Source organism: Phalacrocorax carbo, chromosome 7, assembly GCF_963921805.1.
Source record: "Phalacrocorax carbo chromosome 7, bPhaCar2.1, whole genome shotgun sequence".
Lineage (NCBI taxonomy): Eukaryota > Metazoa > Chordata > Aves > Suliformes > Phalacrocoracidae > Phalacrocorax > Phalacrocorax carbo.
This window is the reverse complement of record NC_087519.1, coordinates 49,849,541-49,868,798: the sequence shown is the minus strand read 5'-3', so window position 1 is coordinate 49,868,798 and position 19,258 is coordinate 49,849,541. Positions and strand designations below refer to the sequence as shown.

The 19,258-nt window shown below is 45.0% G+C and overlaps 1 protein-coding gene across 2 annotated transcripts in view; it reads left to right on the top strand.

The window, feature by feature from the left end:
• GOLIM4 (golgi integral membrane protein 4) overlaps positions 1–8,149 on the top strand; it is a 34,602-nt gene extending 26,453 nt beyond the window's left edge. For both annotated transcript variants that reach the window (XM_064457941.1, XM_009514939.2), the window contains 6 exons: positions 827–906; positions 1,423–1,535; positions 2,730–2,897; positions 3,619–3,687; positions 5,779–5,859; positions 6,204–8,149. In XM_064457941.1, coding sequence (XP_064314011.1) covers positions 827–906; positions 1,423–1,535; positions 2,730–2,897; positions 3,619–3,687; positions 5,779–5,859; positions 6,204–6,359 — 667 coding nt within the window. In that variant the 3' untranslated portion in view covers positions 6,360–8,149. The remainder of the gene's footprint in view (positions 1–826; positions 907–1,422; positions 1,536–2,729; positions 2,898–3,618; positions 3,688–5,778; positions 5,860–6,203) is intronic.
• The last annotated feature ends 11,109 nt before the right edge of the window (positions 8,150–19,258 follow it).

The window sequence follows — 19,258 nt, the reverse complement described above, 5'->3', positions numbered from 1 at the left end:
GCTCCGGTATCAGATATGCATTAAGGTAGCTAAGCTGAAGTTCCTCTTAAATGTGAGATGCTGTTTTTAAGTAACACCATGAGGACTTTCGGGACAAGAGTGATATTTGCATTGTAGAGACAAAAGCATGATTTCAGGAGAAACAAACACCCTTTTAGTGTCATAAAGTTCTTGTGAATGCAGTTATATTCATGATATTGAGGCCTTTCACCTCCCTGTCATGCTTTCTTATGCTTCTGCTTAGTTTAAAATCATTAGTGATAATTTTTTGCCTTTTGGAATCTTAAGCCCGTTGAATTTTCTTCACTGAAACATTGAAATATTAATTATTAACTTGACCTGTGTTCAAAAGGATTTTGAGATGAGAAAGCCTTTCATAAATCAATAGTCAAACTATTCAGTCCTGGAAGAACAACCACAAAAATAAACCCTTTTTCAAGACGAAAGCTAAAACTGCTTAGTCAACAAAATAACTGATCCGTGTAGTCTGTCTTTGAGACCCTTTATCTGAAGAGTTCTTTGTTTCCAGCTCATAGTGTTTATGCTTTAATTATGGAATATACTGGTTTAGGAGTTTTGATCCTATTGATACAGGAGGAAATAAAAGCACAGAAGTTAGTATAGTAGGTAAGAGTCTGTCTTCTGTAAAGTATATCTTCTTTCAGGAACGATGATGTGAGAAAATGTTAGGTAATAGAAGGCTAAACTGGACCCCATTCTGGCAGGAGCTGGGAGAGGCAGAGATGCAGTAGGATGGTTTGTTTATTAAAGCAAAACCACACTTTTTTTGAAACTGAAAGTATGTATTTGTATTTAATTTTCTCAGCCAACAGGCTCGTTATGATAACATGGATCACGATATTGTACAAGGGGAGGAAGAGCAAGGTATTCAGGAAGAGGAAGGAGGTAAGATAAAATTTATATCCCTGCCACGTTCACAGGTTCCCTGGGTACTGCCTTTCCTACGAGATTTTAATATTCATTTCCTATCCCGTTTGGATTTGAGTGAAATACAAACTCTTAATTTAAAACCAAAAGCTCAGATAACACTGGCTGAACTGACTGAGTGAAACACAGGTGTTACTAAAGATGTATCTACATTCATGAAAGGAAAAGCGTCCTTTTGGTTGAGCTACTAGGGTAGGGCTTTGTGGTTCTTGGTTATGTTCCTGGCTCTGCCTATCATTTCGTTCCGTCTCTTCAAATTTTATAATCTTTCAGTGTCGGTTTCCTACTAGCAGTAAAACAATTCCGTTAGCATTATCTGTTTAGGTGAGTGCTTTAGGTAAAGGCTGCGTGCCGCTAAAAGCGGTATGGAAGCAGTACGGAAGCATGCGTGGAAGCTGGTATATAGGAAACCCTTTCTTAAAAGGGCTAACTAGAAAGTGCTGTAATACAATAATAATATCAAAAATTTGTCAGCTTATGAACGTGACAACCAGCACCAGGATGAAGGTGAAGATGATGATCAAAATAATGCAAATGAACAGCAGGAACCAGAGCATCAAGTAGAAAATCAACAGGCTGATGAATCGGTGAGTAAGAATTAAGGTGCTATGGATTGCAGTCGTTACTGAAGTGAAAACCCAGAATTTCATCTAACATAACTGCACATTACAGAAATAAGATGAACCAGAGGTCTGCTAGAAAGGCAAGTTTGACAGTTTAAAACTACACCTGTGATGTATATAAAGTTACCCTTACTGATTTGGGAAGCAATCAGAAAAAGGCTCCTTGTTGGGAGCAAGTTGCTTTTCTACATTCCTTTGATCTGTGCTTTAGGTGGAACAAAGGATTTGGACTTAGCTGGGACTTGATCAGCTAAACTTGGATTCAGAAAAAATAACAGGAGTAACTCATTAGTGGCCAGTGAAAAAGAGTGGTGACGGCATTTTTCATACTGTCATTAGTTAGGAGGGTCAGAGCCAACTCAGTAGCCACTGAAAGCAGCTGGAGTCAGTACAGAAGAATCGTGAGACCTTGAAAGAGAACATACCTCAGCGCTGACCACAGCTGCGATACTGGTCGCACAGAGATCTGGATGCAGGAGATTTGGTCCTGTGCCCTCCCCCAAGTCCCATCTTGGTGCTGTGGAACATGAGGAGTATCATCTTCACTTCCCTCCCCCTCAGCAAATTAAGTTGTATAGTAAATATTTCTAAAGAATCTTTAACTTTTCAGCTTTAAAGGTATCAGAAATGCTTTTACTGAATGATAAGCAGAAAGAAAATGCTTGCTTTCTGAATGGAGAAGTATGATGAAAAGCAAGTGGTGTTTGTTTTATTACAAACACAGACAAGGTTAATATTGCAGGACAGAGTGGTACTGAAAGATCACATCAGCTCTTTTGAGCCATGAGCATTTAAGCTCTTATCTTCTTTCACCTGGTCTTATCAGGCACTGTCGGTTGTCGGATAGTCAGTAAACAAAAGGAGTTGAACAGCCTGTGTGAAATAAGTCATCAGCTTCAACGTGGTTTTTAGCAGACAGATACTCACACTGCTGTTCTGTCTGAGGTCGGTGCTGAAGTCCTTTTCTGCCAGGAGCTGACACTTCTGCATTGGCTAGGCTTTGGTCTAGTGACCCCTGATGCCTGCAGAGACATTCCAGCTGGTTTCAGCGGGGATGGACTCAGCTCTAACAGCTCCCACTAGGGTAGCTTTCAAGTGAACGGGAATTTGACTGTGAGATAAAAATATGTATTTAACCTTCACTTCTGAAAATTACAGAGGGCAGCTGTGGAAGATGTGAATCCTGCTGATGATCCCAACAATCAGGGAGAAGATGAGTTTGAGGAAGCTGAGCAAGAGCGAGAAGAAAATCTGCCAGATGAAAATGAAAAGCACAAGCAAGCCAGTGAGAAACAAGGACACCCGGGGATGGAGGAGCATCTCGTGGTCAGTAAAGGGAAAAGAAGCATCTGTAGGTCCTATTTAAGGACAGTGTAGCACAGCTTGGCGAGAGGACACTAAACTTGGATTTTTAAAGCTCTTTTTAAGCCGTATATGACATGTGCAGGTAAAAGTGTGGAATTACTCCTGGTGATACACTGGTATGTCTTTCATCACTGGTGCCACTCCGTGAGGTTCTGCAGTCTCATAGTTCAGGGCCCCTTCACACAACTACCTGCGAGAACAACCGTCGTGTTCGTACAGTCTTCATGTCTTTCCACACACTCCTGTGCCGCTGTCCGTGCCATCGACACGCAGTCAGGCTGTAAGCAGTGGTGTCGCTTTCCCTCTATGGCCACCCCAGTGAATGCTGCGCATTTCAACCATGTTTAAACTGTAAACTCCTCTAGGCAGAGATTATCGGTATTTTTATGGCATTGGTCTTTAATGGTGTGAATATTTCATTGTCTTCCTGCTCAGCATGGAAAGTCTTGCTTTATTCTGTGAAGTAATTTTTATTATAATCATTCTGCTGTCTAATTTTTAATTTAGGGCAGTTCTAAATCATGTAGCCGGGCTATTATTAATGCTAATTAATGCACTATAACTTCTTATGCTATTATTGTTACTATAAGTTTTCGTTCCAGAACAAGAAGCTTTAACCTTCAGTCTCCTAACGTTAATAGGCATACACGTAGAACTGAATTCTTATATAATCTTTCTGCAGATGGCAGGAAATCCTGACCAGCAGGAAGATAATGTGGATGAACAATACCAGGAAGAAGGAGAAGAGGAGGTAAGAAAACAGACATAAAGCATATGTGGAATCGGGTAGCAAAGCACATCTCCATTAACGTTCGACATTGGTATCTTATATAACTTCAGTATCTTTTATGAACCCAAATCACTTTGTCTGACATTATGAAACCTAGGAAGTTTTTGCCATTTACCCTCCTGTCCACTTGTGGACACCTGTAGTGTTGCTCATGCTTATATGCTGCAATCCATCAGTCTGCCATGCAACACCGTATTAATTGTGCAGCAATTAAGAAGACTAAGCCGCTCACCATGCAAGGAAATATTCCTGAAAACCTCAAGCCCTCTGAAGGTCACTGAAAACGTCGTCAACTTTGCATCTCTAATCACGCACTGCTGTTCTGGGCAAACTGCTTCCTTGGCCAGTTACTTACTCGTTAGCTCTGACTTTGATTTATCTGCGTTCCTCCTAAGCGATCCGAGTTATGTAAGCCCCTACTGTTCGCGAGTCAAATAGTCAGGAAGCTGTTAGCACATTGCTTTGAGCTGGAGGAGAAAAGGAGGGGAAGAGACTCTTTACTTCGTACGTTGAATGGCGTGCTCATTATGCATGCACTGGCGTAAGCTGCCCAGCAGTTCTTCAATACCTACCTAATCGATTGCTACTTTCTACTTCATACATAATGATTTACAAAAAGCAATGGAAAGAGCTACTCTTATGAGGAATGCTTTGTCTAGGTTAGCTGCTACGCACTTGGAATTCACCAGTTCAAAATACGGTTACTTAAACCAAACCAGGTCATTAGGAACCGGGAATAGTTGGCCTTTGGCAATTATTCTTTGGTTCACAGGAAGTCATTTAATGCATGTTTCATAAAGGACTACGACCAGTGCGCTTACTGGAAATACTAAAGAGCGAGCAGTGGTTGAATGAGCCATGACGAAAGTGTTAAGGTGCTGTAACCAGGAGTAGTTCCTTTAGTAGGTTGGCTCAAGTATTATACGTTGCTGCTGTCCGAATCTCTCCTCTATATTCCTCAAAGCGATCCAGGTTTGATGGGTGCCCTTCTGCTGGCAGCGGTACCTAACCCCAAATAACTTGGTCACAAGCAGCTTTTGCCTCCTCTTGGAAGCAACTGCTAAATATAGTCCCCTGCTACTAATGTTGTCGAGAAGGCTGCTGCTGTTCAGGTGAATGTGACAGCAGCTCCTAGAGGGAGGGAGCCCTGTTGGAAGTAGCAGTCTCATCCTTGCTCTTTTGTGGTTTCCTCCCTACAGTTGGATTTGATCCTAGAGGTCTTTTCTAACCTTAGTAATTCGATGATTCTTTGTGGCAGGGGTAGGCGGCAGCACTGAGTGGCGAATGCTTCCCAGCCAGGTGAGACAGTGTTTTTCCATGGGGGGAGCTGTACAGGCTTTCAGAAGCATCTTGCCCAGCTTGCAGGGCACCGATTGGAGCAGATGTGCATAACAGCAATCTCCAAAAGAAAATCAAGCACACCTCTTTTTTTTGCACCTAACCATAAAAGGGCACGGAAGGGGAGGGAAAGTGCTGACATAAAAGAAAGAAGCAATAGATCAAGATCTGAACATCTGGAAGACAGATTCAGTGCGGCCTGCTCTCTTCAAGGATGGAGTTGGAAGAGATTACTCTTTGCTCCCAATCCCCCCTTGCTCTTTCGTGGTTTCCCAGGAGGTGTTGGCAGCAGGATCTGCTGGGAAAACATGGACAAAGTTACTGTTAAATACCTACATCGCATATCGGAACTGAAATAGCTCTAGGAGTACGCAGCGGGGTGGAAGCGCTGGGAATGACTCCTTGCTGTGTCGTGACACTCTCACTATGAAGGGCAAGTTAAAACATGGAATGGCAATCTAAATATATTAACTAACGATGAGACGGTCTGTGAAAAGTGCGGGTAAAAGTTAAACGTGGTCGCAGAGGAAGTGAGTTTCCTCATTGTTGGGTGGTTTTGGTTTTTTCCTCCCTTAACCTCTCTGTGCCCTCCCCTCCCTTTCTTTTGAATCTTCATTCTGCAAAAGCGTAGCTGTGAAAATGTGTGCGTTTATGCCACAGGCTACTTTTTTGAAAGGAAAGTAAAATAATACAGAGCGTCTCTGTACTTTGTAGATCCAGGAAGATTTGACTGAAGAGAAGAAACGAGAACTGGAGCGCAACGCTGAAGAGCCATATGGTGAAAACGACGAAAATGTAAGTACTGTGTAAACCCACAAACCTGGTGACACGATTAAACACCGAACATAGCTGCGATCGTGTCACAGTGCTATTATGTAACAACGTAGCTTCCTTTAGATCAGAGACCTTAAAATTTCACGCTGTCCCAGCTTCCTCGTGCTCATCCTTCCACCCCCACATCCATTCCTGCTGCCTGGGGATCTTTGGAAATCTTTTCTGCCCGTCGGCTCTCACAACTCAGCTGACGGTCGTTCTTCCCTCCCCTTCATTGCCCCAGAATAAACTACAAGGAAGCTGGCAGTTGCACTGAACCTGGGGTTTTTTTGTTTTGTTTTGTTTTGTTGTTTTCCTCCAATCAGGCGGATGAAAAGAATAACGGCGGGGCAGATCAAGAGCAAGAAATGCAAGAAGAGAACAACCAGAAAGACGCTCGTGAAGAAAACTACGAGGAAGAAGAGGAGGAGGAGGAAGGTAGAGCGGTTGCAGCAAAAACTCGTAGACGAGGGGAGATGTAGTCCTCTCTCTCCTTTTTTTTTTTTTTTTATCCTTTTTTTTTTTTCAGCACAAATTCCTGGTTTTGTTTTTTAAAAAAACCCAACAACTTTTTTTAGGATATTTAATTTCAAAAAAAAGCTTGTTTTACACTTTTTACTTTTCTATTAGATGCTCTCATACGTTTATATGAATACGGTATTTTGATACTCTAGATTAGGATTTCTTTTCTATTAAAGCTGTACATAAACAGACATCATGTAGGTTTAATCTTTCATAATTCCGGGCATGTTTTATAAAGGCCAATTTGGAATACACTTTCACCTCGTCCAGGTCTGACGGAGATGTTGGGTCTGACTTCAGAGACCTTCAGCATCTGAGGGAACACATCTAGTGCCTAAACCCAGTCGCCGTTAGTCACCACAGCTCTCACTGTCTTCCTTGACACGACTCTCGGGACTAACGGCTGGCCGCACGACCGGTCCGGGGCACGGCCTGCGGTGCTCGCAGAGGCCGTGGGGTAGTTTCATTCATTATATTCTCATGAGATTCTTCAGATCCTTGAAGATAAGCACATGCCTAGCTATTTGCAGGACCAGGCCTTTTATAGGTGCAGAACAGTTATAAAATATGCAAGTTTTACAAGCCTTCAAAATACAGCCAGGTTAACAGCTGTTAATTTTGGCAGCTGTTTATATACAGTTAAATTATGCATTTATTTTAACGAGCATACCTAGGTACTTCAATTACATGCACTACATAGCAGATAATGCAAATGGTGGTATGCCGAGATGAGATGTGAGCTAGAAACCAATTTAGACTTGAAGATCCATTATGGCGAATCAGAACACTACGGCTGTCACACGAGCGGAGATTTACAGAAGGAACAATTTTGTTGTCCTAGTTGATATATAAAATATTTGACTGGAGAAATACGATTACACCGCCTGAGTGACAGGCTTTCCGGAGACTGTAGAGAGGGTTAAGGCATGTTAACCGAGTTGACGTGATTGGTGCAAGATGTTGAACTAAGGCCTTTACCTTCTTTTACTTATTTATTTTTAAGCCTATGCTGGAAGGATTTGTGTGTCCCCTAGCGTGAAAATCAGGCTGGAGACAAATCCCACAGAAGCTTTTTGTTTGAACAGCAAACATCTCTAGCACTGCATGCCGAAATGTGGGGGGGGGAATGACACAAAACCTGTGCCTTGGTAGGCTGCTAGGAACATAACCACAGTGCATGAATATATACAATATTTGTATTGGTACAGACCCTAGTTATTTAATATATGTTAAAAGGAGAATGGGAATCTGGATTTCCTAGGCTCTGCCCCATTGCTGGAAATGAGGCGCACAGTAGCTCCCCGTCAAAGTGTGTGTTAATATATAAAAGGAGAGGGTTCGGGATTTTTTTCCCCTTTTTTAATAATGATGCATAACAATGTTTTTAGTTTAACTTTTTATATGAATGTAATAATTCATTTTTCTACTAACTCAATTATATTATGTTTTATAGTTGGTTTCCATTCTTTGCAATTTTCCTAAATGTCCCAGACACAGTGCTTATGTTTCATAGGAGTATTTTTGTCAGCGAGTATCTTGGGTTTTCTAGTTACCATAAATCAGAATTACCTTATGTATAAAAAAAAAAAGTTTACATGATACTGTAAAATGTATAATATGTACATAATCTTCAGAATACAATTATTTTGGTAAATTGGCCTGTATTTTTAATGTCATGGTTGCAGTATTTAATTATTTGAGGCATAATAAAACTTGACTGCAGTCAATAAACTAGAATATAGTCACTGAACTTTCACAAGTGTGGTGGTGTGTTTTAGTTTTCCTGATGTCTGCGTTCACACTCTATTTTAACAGAGCACAGCGGGGACTGGCAGAGAGAGGGAGGGAGCTCGGAGCCCCGACGGTGTTTGCGGTGAAGCGGAGCAGGGTTAGGAGCACCGTTAGCAATAGGGGCGGTTTTCACAGCCTGTAAATAAGCTCTTTACATCGTCATTTAAAGAATTATTCGGGCTCGGGCTGCAGCCCGAGCGATACAGTGTCTTAGCCTCGTGTATCAGACGTGGGTCTGGGACAGAGGAGCAGGGAGGGAGAGCCCAAGCCCTTTTCCACACGAGCTTCTCGCACAAACAGGACCAGTTGTCCCCTCCCCTGCCCACCCCACGGTGCGGGAGGCCGCCCACGCTGCCCGCATGGGGCCCGCTCGAGATCGGAGGAGAGCCCTTGCTCCCTGGCAGAGGGAGAAGGCCTCTCCGAAGGTGCAGGCACACGCTTTCTCGCGCTTACAGCGAGCTGCACGCTCCAGGCATTTATATTCCTGGCTACAGCACTGCCTGTGGAGAACAGGGACTGCTCTGCCACGCGTACCGTGCGGAGAAAGCCACTTCCAAAGTCATCTGTGGGTACAAACTAGCTACCAGCACAGCATCTTCGCACCAAAGTAAGCTGCTGCTTCTCTCCGCTTGCTTAAGCAGTTGGCTGGCTACAGATGGTGTTAAACAGGTGCTCGCATGTTCCGCTGGCCTGTGGAGCCTGCCGCTCCCGCCGCCCCGGGCACACAGCACGCTTCTCGAGCAGCTCCGACCGTAGCCTTTTGTTTACTGTCAGGCTGCGGGGCTTCACTTGGACAGCTTGTGGCTCCAGCCAGAGGCCAGAGAGACAACAAAGGCCTCTGCGTGGAATGAGAAGCTGCAGAATAAGGGCTCCTATTGTGCGTTGTACGAGCCAGTATTCACAGCAGATGCAATATTTACTTCAGCAAGCATAACAAGTTCACATCTACGGTGAATAGTCTTAATGAAAGCCTGTTCTGTCCTTAATCAAGGGCCTATTCATTTCAGACAAGAGTTACTTGACTGAAGATCAACTTTCCGAGTAAGCCTTCAGGCTTGGCTGACGAGAGCGGTGTGTAGCCTCCGTAACGCGCCCAGCCACCGCTCCGGCGACAACCGATGGTGCTTTCCCACGCCTCCCTGGCCAGCGTTGCTCCCTGCCAGCCTCTCGGAGCTCAGGTTGGCATGACCCAAAACACAATTAATTCCTCGGTTCTTCCCGTATTTTTTGCAAAGGCTAAGGGGAAACCACGCGGGACCCCGCACAACTGCCTGATCTGCGTCTGCGCATCCTAAAACGCTTCTGGCCTCTCCACCTGACGCGCGTCACTTAGCGCCGGACCGTTTGGGCCCGTTTGGTAGAGGAGGTGGTGGCGGGAAGGGGGACCCACGCGGCTGGTCCTCATCGCCACAGGATGTCTCCTGGGGTACGGGGGATGCTGAATGCTTTGCTAAATCAAGGAATTAATGTGTTCATGTGACCTAAAAATAAACTGGAGATGGCCCACAGCTCCGGCCTTGTGGCCGTACGGAATGAATGGCAGGAGGAAACGCTGTTTTACTGCTCACAGAGCGTGACTCCCAGCATGACGCTGCGGCAGCGAGGACTAAAGAGAGTCCCACAGCAACAGCGTGAAAGGACGAATTGAAAGGGAACAGTTGCATCGCTTCTGGATTTGGCAGCAGCAAGACAGCTATTGGCGAACTGTGCCCAGGTCTAGCATCCTCTCGCCAAAATATTGGAGACCATTCGGAGAACAGGGTGAGCGTGATGGGAAAACTCGGCTTACAGAAAGAAAGTTCATGCTAGAGTCAGCTCAGGAAAGAAATGGTGGGGGGACTCCATCGTGGGCTAGGAGACCCCATAGAGGCAGCCAACTGGTGAGACTGGAGGCCTCGGCCTCCCAAAGGAAAACAAAAGGAAACCCCACAATAAAATTCAGGCCAGAAAGATGGCGTAAGTGCTTAGTAATGGAATTAATTAGTCATTGCAGGAATTATTTTAAAGGCCATGATGAATTCTTTGTCACTAGACATCTCTTAAAAGTCTTTCTAGTTCAGCCCCAGCTGCCTACGATAAATCGACAGGTCAGTCAAGGGGATCGTAACGGCATGCTCCAGCCATAAAATACATGAAACAATAACACGCAGTGCAAAGAAAATAAAACCCAGCGGAATTCATTCTGTAGGTCGGGAAATCCTCCAGCGTCTCAGATACAACGTCATGGCTCCACAGCCCACCTCAGGGAAAGGCCCGCTCCTTGCCACGTCGCCCCTCACAGCCCCGCGTGCGTCAGGGCGCTTGAAACCGCCCGCAGGCCAAAGGCTACCACGTGCCGGCCGGCAGCTTCCCAGCGCCGGCGTGCAGAGCGCGCGCTTCGCAGCCAGGTTGTGTCCGAGTCTGTTAAATGCCGGCAGGCTAACTTAAGGCTCGATCTAACCCAAGCTGAAAAGCGAGTTAGGTAGCTCTACTTTAAAGCAAACATTTAAAAAAACCAAAATGGCTGTGATTAGGAACGAAGCGCACAGACGCACTTGGTATTGAAGTACAAACTAGTTTCTGACAAGTTTTATCCCCTTTTGCTGCAGGTTTTCGTGACAAAGGAGCTGCAGAGCCATCGCTGCTAACAACGACCTTCACTCAGCTTTTCAAGTCTGAGCACGTAAAATGTGTTTACTGTGTGCACAGAACTTCTTACTCTGCTACATGCAAGAGATAAATTTCTGTTTTTACAGCCAAAATATTTGCAGGGTGAAGAGAATGAGGAACCCAAAGCTGCGTATCCAGAGCAAGATAAAGTCGCCTTCAGTACACCTGACGCATCGTCAGCCTTCAGACAGGTTTCCCTTCCCTTCCACAGTTCTTGCTTTAATAGTTCTCGCTGGTTCAAATGCAAAATTATGCGTTATTTTCTCATCATCGTCACTTCTAAAGGGAATAAAAACCCAAATTACTTTGCCATAACTACTAAGAAAGTATTTTTAAATTTTTGTTAGAAGTTCAGCATATTAAAGGTATTTATCAGCTCCGTCGTAGCCGGGGATTCAGCCGACAAGATTAGCAATGCCTCTACCTGTTCCTACGGGCTGAAACGCACAATAGAAACCTGCGATTCCTTGAAACACAATCATTGCACTGTAATAAATACTTTGTTCTCAAAGCATCTACCTGCAGATCTCAAACCCTTTCTTAGAGAGAGGCACAGGGGCAAGGCAGCGCAAGGGGTTCGGAAGAGGTTTGAGGGGAAACCTGAGGGTGGAGGCCAGACCGGGGCTGAGTTTAGCCCCGGAGTCCTGCTGTACATTCTGATAGCGATCAGCGATATTAAACTCTATCTTGGGCATGTTTTCAACCACACAGCAAAATGGTTTTATCAGCTCAAAAAAATATTTTGCAACAGATTTTTGACCTGGTGCTGATCTCTCACTGTTATTCTTACAGAGCTTGTTTATACGCGTTCCTGGCCTTCCTTTGCATCGCCTCTGACGTCAGTAGGGCCTGTGCATTTCCCTAGCTCCGTATCTACATTTCAAGCGCATGGATTAATGCTCCACCAAAATTTCAGGCACGGAAAAACTACCAGGTCATTTCTTCATTGTAAGTGCTGTGTATGTCACAACCACAGCATCACAGAATGCCTTGAAAACGCTCACGGTGCCCCCAAAGCCGCAGAGGCAGACCCTCCAGCGAATGTCCGTCACAGAGCTAACTGGCCAGAAAAGCCACCGTTTTCATAGAGTTACTTTCAGTGATTAATCAACACAATTCCGAGCATTTTCACAGCCCTACAGACTTTCACAGGATGCCCACAACCAGCCCTGCTGCTTCAAGTTGGGCAGGAGCCCCCATCCCAACCAGCCGTGCCGACGCAGGAGTGCTGCCTCGCTTGCGCACCTGCCTGTGCCGGCCCGTCCGTCTCTAGGCGCCGCTCACGGCGGGGAAATACAGCCCTTTCCCCCCAGTGGTTCTCGGTAAAACAAACCACTGCTGCCTGCAGAACAATGCAGCCAGTTCCGCTCCTGCTGCCCGTCACCGTACCACGGTCGGTGCTCGACTGAACGGAAGCATCTTTGATTTCTACAAACCTGTGAGTCACAAGCACTGGTAAAGCTTTTGAGGTAAAAAGAAAGGACTCCGATGGCCAACAGCAGGGACTGGCTCAGGCCTTAGTGCCTACGTGAGATCACTCCCCCGCCACCTAAGCTCTCGGTTTATTTGTTTCTCTGTCTGAAAACGGGCCTGCAGGACGGCCACCAGCCACCCAGAGCAACGCTCGTTTTTGCAGTTCTGCGGGCAACGCGCTCGATCACCACGCGCGGCGCAAAGCGCGGGCCGTTCCGCTTCCCTCTTTGGTGGCTGAGCCCTTGTGATTCCTTGGTCGCATTTGATAAGAACGTGCTGTAATGGTGCTTTTTAGGAGCGATGCTCTTCTGCTCCAGGCTGCGTGAAGAAACAAACGACTCCCTGCAGCACAGAGGAAAATGAAAGCGTTGACTCTGGTCAGAGGTACACAACGAGCTGCTCTGTGATTTGTTTATGCTTCTCTGTCCTTTTCCCAGAGGGAAAAGGCAACTGTAAGGATGTGCTTCCTCAAAAAACTTCTGCACAAGGCAAAATTTCATAGCTAAGGATCAGGGCTGAGCTCTTGGTGTGCCACAGGTCAGGGCCCAGCTGCCAAGCAAGCCACTGGCATTGTCATATTAATTACCCTTTCCTAGATCTTTGTAGGGGCATCTCATGTCTTCAGCGTTGTGCAGGAGGCTTGTGTAATTCACCGCCCCTTCCTCACGCAGAGGATGAGGTCAAAGACTAGAAGCAGACGGCCAGGGCCGGGCCAGCAGCACCTGCTGCTGAGGGCGGTGGTGGCGAGAGATGTGGCTCCGCCGCCGCCCCAGCCCCGCAGCCTCTCTTTTCTCAAACAAGCGAAAATACCTACCGTATAACCCGCTGCACAAAGGCGGGGTTAGGGGACCTCACGCATCAGAGGCCAAACAAATCGGAGGGCCTGTGTTTACATTAGTATCTCTCTAAAGGCTGCTGGCTTTTACCATGAATTTCCATGGCATCCAATGGAAACATCCCTCTCCTGATCCAGGATTTCAGTTTACATCACAAATAAGTTACTGCTCATATTCATGTCAAAGCTGACCATTTCACATTAGTCCGTGAGCTGCAATTAAGATCTTAACTATGAATTGAAGTAGATAAAAAAGGTGAGCTTTAATGAAAGGTTAAACTTCACTGCGAATTTTCTGCACTGCCTCGTGTCAGGGGAGCAGAGAGAGTCCTAGATAGCGTTTTGGTAAAGGCAGCATCCTTAATTAAAGAACAATGGATATTGTTAGCTGTTTGTCAGAAGAGAATAGCCAAAGTTGTGTAAAAGAAAGATTATGAGATTAATTCACAGACTATTTGGAATACACTATTCCACTGGTGACAAAGAGAATGGGGAGACCTGCAGTTTCTCCCTGACCTGTAGGAAAGACCAGCTCCATCTTTCCTGGCGAGAGCTGCAAAGTACCTTTCTAAAGCAGTAACTGTGAATAACCCAGGTCAGCCCTGTGCAAGACACTGCTGATTGCAGAAGCCCCGAGCTGTTTGTGTACGGGAGATCCTGCAAGCTGAATGCCAGCAGCCCGGCCACATTACAGGGAGCCCATTTTCCGGTGATTTATTGCGACAGGTACGGAATGCGATGGCTCCTATACATTAAGCTGAGATGGTTTATAATACTGAGCAGCATCCTCACACTCAAACAAATCCTGCCTGGATTTAGCTTGGCTAATAGTTTTATTCTGTAATGCCAGGGAATAAAACCAGTATCTGGGAAGACACAGAGGGGATCAGAGTATTCATTTAAAAGTTGGTGCAGAGCACAAGTGGGAGGTGGACCCTTGCCAGACACCTCGGCGCACCTCAGCAGGATCTACTAAGAGCAATAGTGGTGCCGATGAAAACTGCTCTATTTAAGTCACAGAAAACTAGGGCTTCTGCCGGGAAACAGATATTAAAGAAAGATTAAAGGAGTTTTCTATTTCACCGCAGGAGTAACCAAGAGGTGTTAGAAGCGAGCATATGCAAATGCCTGTTGCAGCAGCTCCACCTTTGAAAGCTTAAGAGTGACCTTGTGGCAAGTGCTGGACATCACAGTGGTTTTATCAGCCACAAAGGACAAGCTTAATTCAGCAGCATCCGTCGCGCTGGAGCGCCGCTGGGAAGCGGGGGATACGGAAGGGACCCGAGGGGGGGGCAGAAGTGGCATAACTGGGGACACAGCCAGGGTTACTGTGCCAGAAAAGGGGTACGGATGAAGGACATAAACCCCCATGACACCAGGTTTCATTGGCTCGAGTGTCTATGGAGTAATTTCTGTTACCTTGAAATTACACAGGTATGTATAAAAAATATACAGTCATACAGAAACATATATTACATTAAGAAAGTTTGCACTGAATTGTATCTACCTGAACCTTGGGCAAAAGCCCCTGTAGATGAGCTCAGTTCCGAGTTTCCAGCGACTGCCCTTCTCCTGCAATCAGAGACCTTTATGAATATCTACACCCTACCGGCCTCTTTCATCAAAGAGCTGCAAAATTACACGGCACGGAAGAGGCAACTGCTCCAGAAGGGATGGAAAGGGTTCCACTTCTTGTTTTACTGATATATCAAATGGCCATCCCATCAATTTGCTTATAAAATGAGAGGATGTGGCGCGATAACCAAAGATGTTGAGATGTTTCCAATCTCCAGCTCAATATTTTGATAGGGTTTGAAATTAATTTGTTGAAAATAATGCTGTAATTGAAGAAAGTCTTTGTAGAAGTGTTATAATTCACAGTGATAAATGTGCAAAGCCACAAACCATGTTATTCCTGAAAAGACATTGAGATTTATTCTGGAGAAAGTTTCTTTAAAATTAGAATATTGGACAACCTGACACCCTTCTTCCATTTAAAAGTAATAGAAAAGTTATTTAGAAAGGAATTACACATCGGTGTTTTTGTGTAGAGGTTTGTAAACTCTACCAGGAGACATTGCCAGCTCTGCTAGCCTGAAAACTGGAAAACTAAGAGACCGTGGGGGTTATTTGGTGTGGTTCTGTTACAAAGCAAGGTGACTCAGTGCAAGTGTGAGGAAAGAATATGTCATAGCTTCTAGCCTTGCTTCGATTTGCCATATTGATTTTTGACTGTAATGTAATTAGTAGTTCACCAGGTTATTCTGCATGGTGGTTCCACACTGTCAGGCATTCCCCTTAGGGCTTATCCTCACAGCAAATGCCATTAAATTCACAATTTACCTTAGTGCCCGCTACGTTCCCCGTCCAGACAAACCTTCATGCCATATCGCTTCAGCTAATGTGAAGAACTCTTGGTCTACCACTACTTAAATGTGACAGAGCGCTGTTTTCCTATCCTTTCTTACCCTGGTTTTATTTATACTATTAAAGTTTCCTGCCTTTAACAGTTGTTCTTTGGAGGGCTGGGTTTCCACCACTTCATCCAAGGCTGCATGAATGCCGTTGCTACCTCAGGTCTTCCCAGCTGCTTGATTGAGCGTCCTGGATTTAAGCCCTTTGCAGATAATGTCACTGTTATATTAACCTAAACTCAAAATTTGAGCTGCACATATCTAATCCACGTTGTTAGTGGACCGTCTGCATTATAGGAATTATAATCAGTGTCGTAAGGAGTGAAGGAAAGGGGGCATTTTCCTCTTGTTGGATAGCAAAGGTTTCACACCTCATAAAGTATTAAATGTTGTAGTACAAAAAAAGAAGATATTATTTGAAATTTCTCTGTATCTTAGGAAACTGCTGAAGATTCATGAATATTTCAGAGCGCCCTGGCTTTCTAGAAAACTTCCTTGGTTCTCTTTGGTGCGCTACAGATGTGGCTATTTTTCATACCAGGTCCAGCATCACAGACACATGGATTAAGATCAAGCGTGGGCTGACTGTATTTTAAGGGGGAAGGGGGGGCGCACGATGATGACAACACATGATGGGACGGGGGCGAGACTCAACATTGTTCTGTCTATAGGACAACCCCCTGCTCTGCTCGGTTGGTTCACATGAACACAGAACAACCTCAATTCCACAAATTGCCAGTTCTTGATGTGATTAACGTTTTTCTACAGCCAAATAGACACTTACACAGAACCTGGTCCGCAGAGTTTCCTGCGTAGCCTCTTGCTCCGTTCACAGGCAGATGAATTTTGCTGCTACGTGCCTCTTGTAGAAAGTGGTATTCATCTTGAGTAAAAGTAGAGTCAGGTTCCACTTCTCAGAAGTTTTTATTTCCTCACCGTCATGAAATGTTATTTTTTCCTTCTGATGCTGTTGTTTGGGGACAGTTGTGCCAGGTTAGACTTCCAGGGGGTGCTGCAGAGGGTCCCTGTCTGTTTACTGGTCACTCAGCCACCAATTAACACCCCGTCTGCGCAGCCACCCAACTCCACAGTGCCTCACCAGCGCACGCCTGGTGCGAGCGGCGGGATTTGTAACGCGACCGAGTTCAGCCCCTCCTCTCTGCCTCTGAACCCCACACATTTCATCACAGTAAATACACCCAGGGAAAAGACAGAGAAACAAAGAAACGAGGCTTCAGCCCTCCCAGGAGGGCCTTGGTTTGTTCAGTTCCTTCCGATTTCATAGGGTGATAAAGGCCTTCCATGTTTTGTACTACTGGGCCAGTATTCAATAACTGAGCTGCCAGCGAGCAAACTGCATTCCTCCTCTGCAAGGCAGGACAGGACTGTCAGAGACAGAAAATGGTAAACTTTTAATAAATTTTCCCTATCCCTTACAAGATTTGGGTCCATACGGGCATCACCTCTTGCACGGTACCAACGCAAATTGATTGAACTATCATACAAATCATTTACGATGTTCTCAAAAAAAAAAAAAAAAAAAGACAGATCACTTCATTACTTGCTCTTACCTACAGGTAGCAAACACACTAAGAGCCAAAGTAATACTATACCTAATAAAAGGATTAAGTAGAGAGGATTTCTGTTTAATATTGTATTAGCAATAGCAGATACCTTCCCTGCCCATTCTAACTCCCCCACAGGATACAATGTCCACGCTTGTAAGGGAAGCTTATTGACATCTGATCAGCCAATAAATCTGCTCTTGTTTTTTAATGACCCCAAGAGTTGTTTCCACGTGCTCACATAACCTTACCAACAATTTACCCTCATAAATTAATAATTGCCTTTAGGGCCTTTTAAACCTTCGAACCCGATTTAGCTCCTTCGCAACAATTCTAACTGTAAATCAAGACCCAGCGCAGAGCGGGATTAAGCCTCACCAAAGCAAACACAGCAGCGCATAACAAATAACCAAGAGAGAGAGAGACAACAAGACTCTTTCTGCACACAGAAAAGCTCCGTTGTTTACAAATGGTAGCAAAAAAACCTTCTCAAAGGAAAAAGGATGATGCCAGAGTTCGGACACTAGATCTGGAATAACTGGGTTTGAGTGTCTGTGCTAAATCCTGCACATGACATTTGCGATTAGCTTCCCTTCTGTGTTTCAGTTTTCTGTCTGTGTAAATGGGGAGGACAGCACTTGTTATCATACAAGGACTTGATCAATAAGAATATATTAAAGATTCATGTATAAGTGCATTAAAGCATCCATGCTATGCTAATGTCTCCCATTTAAATACTATAAAAATCTCAGTGGGCTCTTGACTGAGCCATTAAGTGAATGATGGGCAAATCAGAAACGTCCAAGAAAAAAATCCCCAGAATTACATTGTGCTGTGAAACACTGGGCAGCTCCTATAAAAATCAATGGGACTGCATAGTAGTAAATTGCCGGGGAGATGAGCTTTATTTCATGGGTCATAAGTGAAAATGAATCTCTAACAACCTGCCAGTCCGACAGCTTTGCCTCTGGAAAGAGCTGGCTTCTCGGGTGCTGCTGCCGCCACAGCCTCCATCCCCCTGGACCGGCTCCTTCGGGCAGCAGCTCCTCTCCCAGCACAGCTGCCCCCGTGCACGAGCAGCCCTGTCCGTCAACAAAGAACCACACGGGCTGGAGCATTAGCCGGGAGCTGGGGTACGCCCATGTGCTGTCTGGTCCCCGAAATGCTGTGAGGAGGCAGAAAGCCTCTCAAGTCTCACAGGGCTGACCCCACCGAGAGCTGCAGTGAGGAAGATGCTGACGTGAACGTAGCATCGGTCAGCTGAGCTGTGAAAAGACCCCTCTAAATTGTGGGGTTTATTTTTATGTCTTCTGCTCTCTACCCAACAACCTTTGAAGAAACAAGTTATTCACTAGTAACTTTATTGCTCTGCTTTTAAGGAGGGGGCACAGAGAGAGAAAACAGCCTGCCTGAAAATAAACAGAGAAATCCACGACAAGGCTACCGATTGCCAAGGGAGCAGGGCTCCCACATGCCTTGAAACTTGTGTGCCGGTCCGGGGCGTGACCGAAGCAGAAAGACACAGTGTTAGCTAGCTGGTTTTGTGTTAGGAAAATCGTTAACACATGGCAGTCATCAAATAAGATTGGCAGCAACTGCAGGACTACAAAATACATTACAAGAGGAAAAGATGCAAATTTCAGAGACGTGGACTTTGGTGACTGTGCTGTGCTTGCTGAACCGGTAGGATGGCTGAATTTGAGGAAAAATCCATGTTAATATGCAAGATGTCCTGCAAACATGAGTAGCTTTGCTGCTCCCTTAGCTTGCTGGCAGAACGTTTACCTGCCTTTGTATGCCAGAAACCTAGCATGTGCCAATAAATTATCTCTTTTTGGATTACCATACAAATAACTGGTTTTAATGCTGGCTGTTCACTTAGGGAGCATAGTGCCATCCTCCAGATTCAACAATAAAAGCCAACAGGGGATCTACACAAATTAGTGCTTTGTGGCCATATTTAGAGATAAAGGTCTATGGGAACAATAGATAAAAATCAAATAAATTACATTAATCCCTGAGGTTCTGGAAAAAAGAAACCCAACAGACTCAGATTTAACCATTGCCTCCTACTTCTTCACACAAGGAAATTAAACAGGTGTTTTTATCTGACAGTGAAAAGCACAAACTCC